Source organism: Oncorhynchus tshawytscha, linkage group LG01 (genome assembly GCF_018296145.1).
Source record: "Oncorhynchus tshawytscha isolate Ot180627B linkage group LG01, Otsh_v2.0, whole genome shotgun sequence".
Classification (NCBI taxonomy): domain Eukaryota; kingdom Metazoa; phylum Chordata; class Actinopteri; order Salmoniformes; family Salmonidae; genus Oncorhynchus; species Oncorhynchus tshawytscha.
Window position 1 is genome coordinate 3,150,947 of NC_056429.1, and position 15,950 is coordinate 3,166,896.

A 15,950-nucleotide genomic window follows, 5' to 3' on the forward strand; every position below is an offset into this window, starting at 1 on the left:
TAAGGTCTACCACTTCTCCTTTAAGTCTACCACTTCTCCTTTGAGGTCTACCACTTCTCCTTTAAGGTCTACCACTTCTCCTTTAAGGTCTACCACTTCTCCTTTAAGGTCTACCACTTCTCCTTTAAGGTCTACCACTTCTCCTTTAAGGTCTACCACTTCTCCTTTAAGGTCTACCACTTCTCCTTTAAGGTCTACCACTTCTCCTTTAAGGTCTACCACTTCTCCTTTAAGGCATGATGTTGTAACGATTTTACTGAGTTCCAGTTCATATAAGGAAATCAGTCCAATTTAAATAATTTCATTAGGCTCCTAATCTATGGATTTTATGACTGGGCAGGGGCGCAGCCGTGGGTGGACCTGGGAGGGCATAGCCCCACCCACTGAGGAGCCAGGCCCAACCAATCAGAATAAGTTACTGGGTTACTGGTCTCAGAACGATCCAGCAGGAGAAGAAGCCAGATGTGGAGGTCCTGGGGAGGCGTGGTTACGCGGTTGTGAGGCCGGGTTTTGCACAACCGAAGTATTTATACACAAACTGTCAGAAACCGTCTCAGGGAAGCTCATCTCTGTGTGCTCGTCGTCCTCACCGGGGTCGTGACCTGACTGCAGTTCAGCGTCGTAACTGACTTCAGTGGGGTATTGATCACCTTCGATGGCCACTGGCCTCGCTGGAGAAATGTGCTCTTCAAGGATGAATCCTGATTTGAACTGACAGCGTGTTCCAGTTCCCATCCATATCCAGCAACTTCACACAGTCATTGAAGAGGAGTGGGACAACATTCCACAATCAACATTCCTGATCAACTCTATGTGAAGGAGATGTGTGGTGCTGCATGAGGCAAATGAAAGTCACACCAGATACTGACTGGTTTTTCCTGATCCACACCAGATACTGACTGGTTCTCTGATCACACCAGATACTGACTGGTTCTCTGATCCACACCAGATACTGACTGGTTCTCTGATCCACACCAGATACTGACTGGTTTTCTGATCCACACCAGATACTGACTGGTTCTCTGATCACACCAGATACTGACTGGTTCTCTGATCACACCAGATACTGACTGGTTCTCTGATCACACCAGATACTGACTGGTTCTCTGATCACACCAGATACTGACTGGTTTTCTGATCACACCAGATATTGACTGGTTTTCTGATCCACACCAGATACTGACTGGTTTTCTGATCCACACCAGATACTGACTGGTTTTCTGATCACATCAGATACTGACTGGTTCTCTGATCCACATCAGATACTGACTGGTTCTCTGATCCACACCAGATACTGACTGGTTCTCTGATCCACACCAGATACTGACTGGTTCTCTGATCCACACCAGATACTGACTGGTTCTCTGATCACACCAGAACTGACTGGGTTTCTGATCCACACCAGATACTGACTGGGTTTCTGATCCACACCAGATACTGACTGGTTCTCTGATCCACACCAGATACTGACTGGGTTTCTGATCCACACCAGATACTGACTGGTTCTCTGATCCACACCAGATACTGACTGGTTCTCTGATCCACACCAGATACTGACTGGTTCTCTGATCCACACCAGATACTGACTGGTTTTCTGATCCACACCCCTACCTTTAATTTTAAAGGTATCTGTGACCAACAGATGCATATTCTGTATTCCCAGTCATGTGAAATTGATTTCCTTATACGAACTGTAACTCAGTGAAATCTTTTGAAATTGTTTCATGTTATGTTTATATTTTTGTTCAGTGTTCGATTCAAGGAAAATAGTAAATACTATGCATACTCATTATCTTGTAGTACAAAAAAAAAAAAACTAAGAGATTGAATTTGGCAAAACTCACCGTGCTCTCTGCTTATAGGAAATGGCCACGGCCAGGAGAGATGGCAATCAGTGATGCCCAGCCATGAAAAGAAAAACAAGTCAGTTAGCATATCAAAACAAGCTTTGACTGCAGGGCAGAACTCCTTTATCAGAATAGCTGTTCTGGCCAATCACAGCCTGAGAATGAACCAGCTCATTACCCAGAGAGAATGTATAAAGGCTGTGCTTTCCTCTTAACGAGCTCGTGAGGAGTAAATATTTATTCTGTAAATAATACTCGTCACTTAGGCAACTTCATTCTGTAAATAATACTCGTCACTTAGGCAACTTCATTCTGTAAATAATACTCGTCACTTAGGCAACTTCATTCTGTAAATAATACTCGTCACTTAGGCAACTTCATTCTGTAAATAATACTCGTCACTTAGGCAACTTCATTCTGTAAATAATACTCGTCACTTAGGCAACTTCATTCTGCATAGATTAGAAATCTCGGACTTTACTTGCTACACACATGGAGCCTCTGGCTGTTTTGATCGACCAGTGATGACAAGTGTGTAGGAATGTCTGTTATATGTGTCGGGTTATTAAAACGGTTGTTTAATTAAACTGCAGAATGGAATGGTCTATATTGTAGGCTATGTAGTAATGTCACATAGATCTTTTATTTAATTTTTTTTTTTTTTTTTTTTTACAAAAATGAATACTATCCCAAGTAATTGAATATTAGCCTAGTGGTTAGAGTGTTGGACTATTAACCGAAGGGTTGCAAGTTCAAATCCCTGAGCTGACAAGGTTCAAATCTGTCGTTCTGCCCCTTAACAAGACAGTTAACCCACTGTTCCTAAGCCATCATTGAAAATAAGAATTTGTTATTAACTGACTTGCCCCCCCGCATCTTTTAATGATGTAATTTAGGGTAGTATTCTTCACATTGCTGCATGGAGACATCATTACACCATTTACACAAACACATCCACCTTAATCACTCCTGATACAGAAGTAGTAAGGCTTCTAGAAGACTCCCGGTACAGAAGTAGTAAGGCTTCTAGAAGACTCCCGATACAGAAGTAGTAAGGCTTCTGGAAGACTCCCGATACAGAAGTAGTAAGGCTTCTAGAAGACTCCTGATACAGAAGTAGTAAGGCTTCTAGAAGAGTCCTGATACAGAAGTAGTAAGGCTTCTAGAAGACTCCTGATACAGAAGTAGTAAGGCTTCTAGAAGACTCCTGATACAGAAGTAGTAAGGCTCCTAGAAGACTCCTGATACAGAAGTAGTAAGGCTTCTAGAAGACTCCTGATACAGAAGTAGTAAGGCTTCTAGAAGACTCCTGATACAGAAGTAGTAAGGCTTCTAGAAGACTCCTGATACAGAAGTAGTAAGGCTTCTAGAAGACTCCTGATACAGAAGTAGTAAGGCTTCTAGAAGACTCCTGATACAGAAGTAGTAAGGCTTCTAGAAGACTCCTGATACAGAAGTAGTAAGGCTTCTAGAAGAGTCCTGATACAGAAGTAGTAAGGCTTCTAGAAGAGTCCTGATACAGAAGTAGTAAGGCTTCTAGAAGAGTCCTGATACAGAAGTAGTAAGGCTTCTAGAAGACTCCTTTCATCACCTCTGTGTTCCACGTCGTGATGATTCTTCTCATCCTTAACAGGGAGATTAGCCTGGCTCCCCAGAGCTCCCAGGGCCAGCAGCCCAGACCCTGGGATTATCCCAGGAGGCTGGAGCCCAGAGGGGTGGGCGGCCAGGAGGGGAGGACCACCGTGGGCTGCATGGGACAGGTGCTGAGCCTGGAGCTGTTGCTGCTGTAGATGGGGGGGAAGAGACGGAGCAAGAAGAGGACAAGTAGGTCGGAGGGTAAGAGAAGAGAGACGCCGTACACTAACCACTAACCCATAGAACCTCAGGATCTCTGTAACACAAACTGCTGTAGGTTTCCCCAGAGGATGCATTACTAAAGTAGTATATGTATATTTTTGCTGCACAGATCTAGACTCAAGTCACTCGTTAAAAGAGGCAAAGTTCTTCAAGTTAAGATTCAGTCATAGAACCCGATCAAACAGAGTTTATTAAAATATTTTTATAATATTAATAATATATAATTATTTTTTTTTACTTTGTGGCCGGCTGTTGGTCTAGGTTGCGGCGATAACATAGTAATTTACCTACGACAGTCTTCAGGGGAAACATAACTATGTTTAACCAAATGTACTTTAGAAACCCCAGCCACTAAACACACAGGCTGATCACTTAAACCGGGACTATTTGACCAGCACGGAGAGATATTAACATATTAATAGGTCTATAGCTGTCTAGGATACGAGTGGATGACAGAGCTGTATCCATCACAGTGCTATTCTATTTCCATACCAGGCTATGGAGCCAATAAGTCAGGTTTAACCAGGCTATAGAGAGATTAGATATTAACACATTAACACATCTATAGACGTCTGGATCTGAGAGCAACAGAGCCATCCCCCTCTCAGTGCTACAGAGACACGCCCCTCTCAGTGCTCCAGAGCCACGCCCCTCTCAGTGCTACAGAGCCACGCCCCTCTCAGTGCTCCAGAGCCATCCCCCTCTCAGTGCTCCAGAGCCATCCCCCTCTCAGTGCTACAGAGACACGCCCCTCTCAGTGCTCCAGAGCCACGCCCCTCTCAGTGCTACAGAGCCACGCCCCTCTCAGTGCTCCAGAGCCATCCCCCTCTCAGTGCTACAGAGACACGCCCCTCTCAGTGCTCCAGAGCCACGCCCCTCTCAGTGCTACAGAGCCACGCCCCTCTCAGTGCTCCAGAGCCACGCCCCTCTCAGTGCTCCAGAGCCACGCCCCTCTCAGTGCTCCAGAGCCATCCCCCTCTCAGTGCTACAGACCTATATCCCCCTCTCAGTGCTACAGAGCCACGCCCCTCTCAGTGCTACAGAGCCACGCCCCTCTCAGTGCTACAGAGCCAGAGCCTTGTCAGCTTGGGGGTTTGAACTTGCAACCTTCCGGTTACTAGTCCAATTCTAGAGAGGGGCGTGGCTCTGTTCGGTTAAAACCAGGTTAAATAACCCTTCAGGAACACTTAGCAGTACATAAAACCAGGTTAAAACCAGGTTAAAACCAGGATAAAACCAGGTTAAAACCAGGATAAAACCAGGTTAAATAACCCTTCGGGAACACTTAGCAGTACATAAAACCAGGTTAAAACCAGGTTAAAAACAGGATAAATAACCCTTCGGGAACACTTAGCAGTACATAAAACCAGGTTAAAACCAGGTTAAATAACCCTTCGGGAACACTTAGCAGTACATAAAACCAGGTTAAAACCAGGTTAAATAACCCTTCAGAAATACTTAGCAGTACATAAAACCAGGTTAAAACCAGGTTAAATAACCCTTCAGGAACACTTAGCAGTACATAAAACCCTTCAGGAACCACCAATAGACATCCTTTATTACAGCCATCTACAAGCACTCAATACTTAAAGACTATTATGGCAGTATGTGTGTTGTCTCTCTCCCCATCTCTTTCGCAAGCCTCTACTCAAATACAAATCATTTGTGGTCTTTTTTGTTAAAACTTGTTTATAGGGAGAAGAACTTAAGACCTACTAGGTCTTGGAGAATAATAACGAAGGCATTCTGTAGATAAACAACCCTGATATATATAGTCTATTGCATTAACTCTTGTCCAAGTGAATATTATAATATGTATTTTCATAGCTTCCTCAAAGGTCAGGGAGGCTGGGGTACTAAGAGGGTACATGCTGAGGAAGGCAAAGGCTACTCTCAGGTCAAAACAGACACTGGTTTGTTACTCAATTAAAATGTGAATGACCATAGACGGGTTTGGTTGTTTAGCAACAATACAGACACCCACACGCTCCCTCACCACCCACCTGCTCCCTCACCACCCACACACTCCCTCACCACCCACATGCTCCCTTTACCACCCACACGCTCCCTCACCACCCTCACTACCCTCACGCCCCCTCACCACCCACACGCTCCCTCACCACCCACCTGCTCCCTCACCACCCACACGCTCCCTCACCACCCACATGCTCCCTTTACCACCCTCACGCCCTCACCAACCTCACTACCCTCACGCTCCCTCACCACCCACACGCTCCCTCACCACCCACACGCTCCTCACCACCCACATGCTCCCTTTACCACCCTCACGCCCCCTCACCAACCTCACTACCCTCACGCTCCCTCACCACCCACACGCTCCCTCACCACCCACACGCTCCCTCACCACCCACATGCTCCCTTTACCACCCTCACGCCCCCTCACCAACCTCACTACCCTCACGCTCCCTCACCACCCACCCGCTCCCTCACCACCCACACGCTCCCTCACCACCCACACGCTCCCTCAGTCGTGACATTAATTATTAATGCTGCCTAGGTAGTAGTCACAAACAGCATGACACTTCCCCCACTTACAAACAACCAACCCCGAACGACACGGAGATCAAATGAACGCTAAATGATTCAAAGGACTGGAAAACTATCAGGTTGGACCAAATATAGACCTCGACCTTTGGATTAAACCTCGGCCTTTGGATTAAACCTTGACCTTTGGATTAAACCTCGACCTTTGGATTAAACCTCGACCTTTGGATTAAACCTTGACCTTTGGATTAAACCTTGACCTTTGGATTAAACCTTGACCTTTGGATTAAACCTTGACCTTTGGATTAAACCTTGACCTTTGGATTAAACCTTGACCTTTGGATTAAACCTTGACCTTTGGATTAAACCTTGACCTTTGGATTAAACCTTGACCTTTGGATTAAACTTTTTGATTAAACCTTGACCTTTGGATTAAACCTTGACCTTTGGATTAAACCTTGACCTTTGGATTAAACCTTGACCTTTGGATTAAACCTTGACCTTTGGATTAAACCTTGACCTTTGGATTAAACCTTGACCTTTGGATTAAACCTTGACCTTTGGATTAAACCTTGACCTTTGGATTAAACCTTGACCTTTGGATTAAACCTTGACTTTTGGATTAAACTTTTTGATTAAACCTTGACCTTTGGATTAAACCTTGACCTTTGGATTAAACTTTTGGATTAAACCTTGACTTTTGGATTAAACCTTGACCTTTGGATTAAACTTTGACTTTTGGATTAAACTTTTGATTAAACCTTGACCTTTGGATTAAACTTTGACCTTTGGATTAAACTTTTGGATTAAACCTTGACTTTTGGATTAAACCTTGACCTTTGGATTAAACCTTGACTTTTGGATTAAACTTTTTGATTAAACCTTGACCTTTGGATTAAACCTTGACCTTTGGATTAAACTTTTGGATTAAACCTTGACTTTTGGATTAAACCTTGACCTTTGGATTAAACTTTTGGATTAAACCTTGGCCTTTGGATTAAACTTTTGGATTAAACCTTGACTTTTGGATTAAACCTTGACCTTTGGATTAAACTTTTGGATTAAACCTTGACTTTTGGATTAAACTTTGACCTTTGGATTAAACCTTGACCTTTGGATTAAACTTTTGGATTAAACCTTGACTTTTGGATTAAACCTTGACCTTTGGATTAAACTTTTGGATTAAACCTTGGCCTTTGGATTAAACTTTTGGATTAAACCTTGACTTTTGGATTAAACCTTGACCTTTGGATTAAACTTTTGGATTAAACCTTGACTTTTGGATTAAACTTTGACCTTTGGATTAAACCTTGACCTTTGGATTAAACTTTTGGATTAAACCTTGACCTTTGGATTAAACCTTGACCTTTGGATTAAACTTTTGGATTAAACCTTGACCTTTGGATTAAACTTTTGGATTAAACCTTGACCTTTGGATTAAACCTTGGCCTTTGGATTAAACTTTTGGATTAAATCTTGTTTTTTGAATTAAATTAAATGTTATTTGTCACATGCGCCGAATTCAACAGGTGTAGGTAGACCATACAGTGAAATGCTTTACTTACAAGCCCTTAACCAATGATGCAGATTTAAGAAAAATAAGAGTAAAGAAAATATTTACTAAATAAAGTTTAAAAAAGTAACAATAAAATAACAATAACAAGGCTATATACAGGGGGGTACCGGTACAGAGTCAATGTGGAGGCTATATACAGGGGGGTACCGGTAGAGTCAATGTGGAGGCTATATACAGGGTATTACAGTACAGAGTCAATGTGGAGGCTATATACAGGGGGTACCGGTACAGAGTCAATGTGGAGGCTATATACAGGGGGTACCGGTACAGAGTCAATGTGGAGGCTATATACAGGGTATTACGGTACAGAGTCAATGTGGAGGCTATATACAGGGTATTACGGTACAGAGTCAATGTGGAGGCTATATACAGGGGGTACCGGTACAGAGTCAATGTGGATGCTATATACAGGGGGTACCGGTACAGAGTCAATGTGGATGCTATATACAGGGGGTACCGGTACAGAGTCAATGTGGAGGCTATATACAGGGGGTACCGGTACAGAGTCAATGTGGACGCTATATATAGTGGGGCAAAAAAGTATTTAGTCAGCCACCAATTGTGCAAGTTCTCCTACTTAAAAAGATGAGAGGCCTGTAATTTTCATCATAGGTACACTTCAACTGTGACAGACAAAATGAGAGAAAAAATCCAGAAAATCACATTGTAGGATTTTTAATGAATTTATTTGCAAATTATAGTGGAAAATAAGTATTTGGTCAATAACAAAAGTTTCCCAATACTTTGTTATATACCCTTTGTTGGCAATGACAGAGGTCAAACGTTTTCTGTAAGTCTTCAAGGTTTTCACACACTGTTGCTGGTATTTTGGCCCATTCCTCCATGCATATCTCCTCTAGAGCAGTGATGTTTTGGGGCTGTTGCTGGGCAACATGGACTTTCAACTCCCTCCAAAGATTTTCTATGGGGTTGAGATCTGGAGACTGGCTAGGCCACTCCAGGACCTTGAAATGCTTCTTACGAAGCCAGTCCTTTGTTGCCCGGACGGTGTGTTTGGGACCATTATCATGCTGAAAGACCCAGCCACGTTTAATCTTCAATACCCTTGCTGATGGAAGGAGGTTTTCACTCAAAATCTCACGATACATGGCCCCATTCATTCTTTCCTTTACACGGATCAGTCGTCCTGGTCCCTTTGCAGAAAAACAGCCCCAAAGCATGATGTTTCCACCCCCATGCTTCACAGTAGTTATGGTGTTCTTTGGATGCAACTCAGCATTCTTTGTCCTCCAAACACGACGAGTTGAATTTTTACCAAAAAGTTATATTTTGGTTTGATCTGACCATATGACATTCTCCCAATCTTCTTCTGGATCATCCAAATGCTCTCTAGCAAACTTCAGACGGGCCTGGACATGTACTGGCTTAAGCAGGGGACACGTCTGGCACTGCAGGATTTGAGTCTGTAGAGCTCCCTACAGACTCACCAGCTCTCTACAGACTCACCAGCTCTCTACAGACTCACCAGCTCCCTACAGACTCACCAGCTCCCTACAGACTCACCAGCTCCCTACAGACTCACCAGCTCCGTACAGACTCACCAGCTCCCTACAGACTCACCAGCTCTCTACAGACTCACCAGCTCCCTACAGACTCACCAGCTCTCTACAGACTCACCAGCTCCCTACAGACTCACCAGCTCCCTACAGACTCACCAGCTCCTACAGACTCACCAGCTCCCTACAGACTCACCAGGTCCCTGCAGACTCACCAGCTCCCTACAGACTCACCAGCTCTCTACAGACTCACCAGCTCTCTACAGACTCACCAGCTCTCTAGAGACTCACCAGCTCCCTACAGACTCACCAGGTCCCTATAGACTCACCAGCTCCCTACAGACTCACCAGCTCTCTACAGACTCACCAGCTCTCGACAGACTCACCAGCTCTCTAGAGACTCACCAGCTCCCGGCAGACTCACCAGCTCCCGGCAGACTCACCAGCTCCCGGCAGACTCACCAGCTCTCGACAGACTCACCAGCTCCCGACAGACTCACCAGCTCTCGACAGACTCACCAGCTCCCGACAGACTCACCAGCTCCCGACAGACTCACCAGCTCCCGACAGACTCACCAGCTCCCTACAGATTCACCAGCTCTCTACAGACTCACCAGCTCTCGACAGACTCACCAGCTCTCTACAGACTCACCAGCTCCCTACAGACTCACCAGCTCCCTACAGACTCACCAGCTCCCTACAGACTCACCAGCTCCCTACAGACTCACCAGCTCCCTGCAGACTCACCAGCTCCCTACAGACTCACCAGCTCTCTACAGACTCACCAGCTCTCTACAGACTCACCAGCTCTCGACAGACTCACCAGCTCCCTACAGACTCACCAGCTCTCTACAGACTCACCAGCTCTCTACAGACTCACCAGCTCCCTACAGACTCACCAGCTCCCTCTGTCTCCTGTGGTGTTATTTACAAACAAACACATGACTGGCTCAACTGTTCTGGGAAAATACGGTGAGCTTTAAAATGTAACAGATTGTGACAGGTGAAATGAACGTCATCATCTGATTCATCTCCTAACGTTTTGCACAAGTTCACTGCAGTTATTAATTAAAAAGTAGTTAAAAATGTTTTTTTTTTTTTATGTAATAAACCATTCCCCGTCTTTACTCCAGTACACAGTACATACGGTAAACTACCCAAGCCTACTATATATAGGCTACGTAGATTCTGTTGCAAGCTGGCTGGCTGAGTGTGGATGCTGTGTCAGGTCTCCTGTGGCTCCAGCACTAGGCTAATGGCAGAACCGACAGGCTTGTTGTTGGTTCTCACACACTGTCTGTAATTCCCACCAGCAGCAGTACTAACAGCGATGCTATCCAGGTCAGCAATGAGCCAATGAGGGATGAGATGAAGATCCTTATTGAAAACCAAAGCTAATTAAACCAGGAAAGCAGAGAGGGGGATGGCTGACTACAGAGGGGGGAGCTGACTATATGACTATAGAGGGAGCTGACTATATGACTATAGAGGGGGCTGACTATATGACTATAGAGGGGGCTGACTACAGAGGGGGAGCTGACTATATGACTATAGAGGGGGAGCTGACTATATGACTATAGAGGGGGAGCTGACTATATGACTATAGAGAGGAGCTGACTATATGACTATAGAGGGGGTGCTGACTATATGACTATAGAGAGGGAGCTGACTATATGACTATAGAGGGGAGCTGACTACAGAGGGGGAGCTGACTATATGACTATAGAGGGGAGCTGACTATATGACTATAGAGGGGTGCTGACTATATGACTATAGAGGGGGCTGACTACAGAGGGAGGAGCTGACTATATGACTATAGAGGGGAGCTGACTATATGACTATAGAGGGGGAGCTGACTATATGACTATAGAGAGGGAGCTGACTATATGACTATAGAGAGGGAGCTGACTATATGACTATAGAGGGGGTGCTGACTATATGACTATAGAGAGGAGCTGACTATATGACTATAGAGGGGAGCTGACTACAGAGGGGGAGCTGACTATATGACTATAGAGGGGAGCTGACTATATGACTATAGAGGGGGTGCTGACTATATGACTATAGAGGGGGCTGACTATATGACTATAGAGGGGGAGCTGACTATAGAGGGGAGCTGACTATAGAGGGGGAGCTGACTATATGACTATAGAGGGGAGCTGACTATATGAGTATGGAGGGGGCTGACCATATGGAGGGGGAGCTGACTATATGACTATAGAGGGGAGCTGACTATATGACTATAGAGTGGGGCTGACAATATGACAATAGAGGGGAGCTGACTATATGACTACAGAGGGGGAGCTGACTACATGACTATAGAGGGAGAGCTGACTATATGAGTATAGAGTGGGGCTGACTATATGACAATAGAGGGGGAGCTGACTACAGAGGGGGAGCTGACTATATGACTATAGAGGGGAGCTGACTATATGACTATAGAGGGGGTGCTGACTATATGACTATAGAGGGGGCTGACTATATGACTATAGAGAGGGAGCTGACTATATGACTATAGAGGGGAGCTGACTACAGAGGGGGAGCTGACTATATGACTATAGAGGGGGAGCTGACTATATGACTATAGAGGGGTGCTGACTATATGACTATAGAGGGGGCTGACTATATGACTATAGAGGGGGAGCTGACTATAGAGGGGAGCTGACTATAGAGGGGGAGCTGACTATATGACTATAGAGGGGGAGCTGACTATATGAGTATGGAGGGGGGGCTGACCATATGGAGGGGGAGCTGACTATATGACTATAGAGGGGGAGCTGACTATATGACTATAGAGTGGGGCTGACAATATGACAATAGAGGGGAGCTGACTATATGACTACAGAGGGGAGCTGACTACATGACTATAGAGGGAGAGCTGACTATATGAGTATAGAGTGGGGGCTGACTATATGACAATAGAGGGGAGCTGACTATATGAGTATGGAGGGGGCTGACTATATGACTATAGAGGGGGAGCTGACTATATGACTATAGAGAGGGAGGTGACGATAGAGGGGGAGCTGACAATATGACTATAGAGGGGGAGCTGACTATAGAGGGGGAGCTGACTATATGACTATAGAGGGGAGCTGACTATAGAGGGGGAGCTGACTATATGACAATAGAGAGGAGCTGACTATGTGACTATAGAGGGGAACTGACTATATGACTATAGAGGGGGAGCTGACTATATGACTATAGAGGGAGAGCTGACTATATGACTATAGAGGGGGAGCTGACTATAAGACTATAGAGGGTGCTGACTATGTGACTATAGAGGGGAGCTGACAATAAGACTATAGAGGGGAGCTGACTATATGACTATAGAGGGGGAGCTGACTATAGACGGGGAGCTGACAATATGACTATAGAGGGGAGCTGACTATAGAGGGGGAGCTGACTATATGACTATAGAGGGGGAGCTGACTATATGACTATAGAGGGAGCTGACAATGTGACTATAGAGGGGAGCTGACTATAAGACTATAGAGGGGAGCTGACTATATGACTACAGAGGGGAGCTGACTATATGAGTATGGAGGGGGCTGACTATATGACTATAGAGGGGAGTTGACTATAGAGGGGGAGCTGACTATAGAGTGGGGGCTGACTATAGAGGGGGAGCTGACTATATGACTATGGAGGGGGAGTTGACTATAGAGGGGGAGCTGACTATAGAGGGGAGCTGACTATAGAGGGGAGCTGACTATATGAGTATGGAAGGGGGAGCTGACTATAGAGGGGGAGCTGACTATATGACTATAGAGGGGAGCTGACTATATGACTATAGAGGGGGAGCTGACTATATGACTATAGAGGGGGAGCTGACTATAGAGGGGGGCTGACTATAGAGGGGAGCTGACTATATGAGTATGGAAGGGGGCGGACTATAGAGGGGAGCTGACTATAGAGGGGGAGCTGACTATATGATTATAGAGGGGGCTGACTATATGACTATAGAGGGGAGCTGACTATATGACTATAGAGGGGAGCTGACTAGAGGGGGAGCTGACAATATGACTATAGAGGGGAGCTGACTATAGAGGGGGAGCTGACTATATGACTATAGAGGGGAGCTGACTATATGACTATAGAGGGGGAGCTGACTATATGACCATAGAGGGGGAGCTGACGATATGACTATAGAGGGGGAGCTCACTATATGACTATAGAGGGGAGCTGACTATATGACTATAGAGGGGGCTGACTATATGACTATAGAGGGGAGCTGACTATAGAGGGGGCTGACTATATGACTATAGAGGGGGAGCTGACTATATGACTATAGAGGGGAGCTGACTATAGAGAGGGAGCTGACTATATGACTATAGAGGGGAGCTGACTATATGACTATAGAGGGGAGCTGACCATATGACTATAGAGAGGGAGCTGAATACATGACTATAGAGAGGGAGCTGACTATATGACTATAGAGGGGAGCTGACTATATGACTATAGAGGGGGAGCTGACGATATGACTATAGAGGGGAGCTGACTATATGACTATAGAGAGGAGCTGACTATATGACTACAGAGGGGAGCTGACTATAGAGGGGGAGCTGACTATATGACTATAGAGGGGGAGCTGACTATATGACTATGGAGGGGAGCTGACTATATGACTATGGAGGGGGAGCTGACTATATGACTATAGAGGGGGAGCTGACTATATGACTATAGAGGGGAGCTGACTATATGACTATAGAGGGGAGCTGACTATATGACTATAGAAGGGGAGCTGACTATATGACTATAGAGGGAGAGCTGACTATATGACAATAGAGGGGGAGCCGACTATATGACTATAGAGGGGGAGCTGACTATATGACTATAGAGGGAGCTGACTATATGACTATAGAGGGGGCTGACTATATGACTATAGAGGGGGAGCTCACTATATGACGATAGAGGGGGAGCTGACTATATGACTAGAGGGGGAGCTGACTATATGACTATAGAGGGGGAGCTGACTATATGACTATAGAGGGGGAGCTGACTATATGACTATAGAGGGGGAGCTGACTATATGACTATAGAGGGGGCTGACTATATGACTATAGAGGGGGGCTGACTATATGACTATAGAGGGGGCTGACTATAGAGAGGGAGCTGACTATATGACTATAGAGGGGGAGCTGACTATATGACTATAGAGGGGGCTGACTATATGACTATAGAGGGGGAGCTGACTATATGACTATAGAGGGGGAGCTGACTATATGACTATAGAGGGGGAGCTGACTATATGATTATAGAGGGGGAGCTGACTATAGAGGGGAGCTGACTATATGACTATAGAGGGGGCTGACTATATGACTATAGAGGGGAGCTGACTATATGACTATAGAGGGGGAGCTGACTACATGATTATAGAGGGGAGCTGACTATAGAGGGGGAGCTGACTATATGACTACAGAGGGGAGCTGACTATAGAGGGGGCTGACTATATGATTATAGAGGGGGAGCTGACTATATGACTATAGAGGGGAGCTGACTATAGAGGGGGAGCTGACTATATGACTATAGAGGGAGCTGACTATATGACTATAGAGGGGGCTGACTATAGAGGGGAGCTGACTATAGAGGGGGAGCTGACTATATGACTACAGAGGGGGAGCTGACTATAGAGGGGGCTGACTATATGATTATAGAGGGGGAGCTGACTATATGACTATAGAGGGGAGCTGACTATAGAGGGGAGCTGACTATATGACTATAGAGGGAGCTGACTATATGACGATTGAGGGGGAGCTGACTATAGAGAGGGAGCTGACTATATGACTATAGAGGGGCTGACTATAGAGGGGGAGCTGACTATATGACTATAGAGGGGAGCTGACTATATGACTATAGAGGGAGCTGACTATATGACTATAGAGGGGGCTGACTATATGACTATAGAGGGGGCTGACTATATGACTATAGAGGGGAGCTGACTATATGACTATAGAGGGAGCTGACTATATGACTATAGAGGGGCTGACTATAGAGGGGGCTGACTATATGACTATAGAGGGGGAGCTGACTATATGACTATAGAGGGGAGCTGACTATATGACTATAGAGGGGGCTGACTATATGACTAAAGAGGGGGCTGACTATATGACTAAAGAGGGGGCTGACTATATGACTATAGAGGGGGAGCTGACTATATGACTATAGAGGGGGCTGACTATATGACTATAGAGGGGGCTGACTATATGACTAAAGAGGGGGCTGACTATATGACTAAAGAGGGGGCTGACTATATGACTATAGAGGGGAGCTGACTATATGACTATAGAGGGGGCTGACTATATGACTATAGAGGGGGCTGACTACAGAGGGGGAGCTGACTATATGATTATAGAGGGGAGCTGACTATATGACTATAGAGGGGGAGCTGACTATATGACTATAGAGGGGGAGCTGACTATATGACTATAGAGGGGGAGCTGACTATATGACTATAGAGGGGGCTGACTATATGACTATAGAGGGGGCTGACTATATGACTATAGAGGGGGAGCTGACTAAAGAGGGGGCTGACTATATGACTATAGAGGGGAGCTGACTATAAGACTATAGAGGGGGAGCTGACTATTTGACTATAGAGGGGAGCTGACTATATGACTATAGAGGGGGAGCTGACTATAGAGGGGAGCT

General features: G+C 45.4%; 1 protein-coding gene and 1 long non-coding RNA gene across 8 annotated transcripts in view; both read right to left on the reverse strand.

The window, feature by feature from the left end:
- The window catches only part of tle3a (TLE family member 3, transcriptional corepressor a), a 154,623-nt gene that overhangs the window by 63,041 nt on the left and 75,632 nt on the right, over nucleotides 1–15,950 (reverse strand). For all 7 annotated transcript variants that reach the window (XR_006080185.1, XM_042308124.1, XM_042307598.1 and 4 more), the window contains 2 exons: nucleotides 3,439–3,631; nucleotides 1,845–1,852 (listed from right to left, as the gene is read on the reverse strand). Coding sequence is in view for 6 of the 7 variants with exons in the window: in XM_042308124.1 (XP_042164058.1) it covers nucleotides 1,845–1,852; nucleotides 3,439–3,631 (201 nt within the window). In the remaining variant the exon portion in view is untranslated. The remainder of the gene's footprint in view (nucleotides 1–1,844; nucleotides 1,853–3,438; nucleotides 3,632–15,950) is intronic.
- LOC121841419 lies at nucleotides 6,183–7,739 on the reverse strand. Its single transcript, XR_006080465.1, has 3 exons — nucleotides 7,551–7,739; nucleotides 6,635–6,818; nucleotides 6,183–6,602 (listed from the first exon to the last, which is right to left on the reverse strand). It is a non-coding gene; the product is annotated as an uncharacterized LOC121841419 (long non-coding RNA).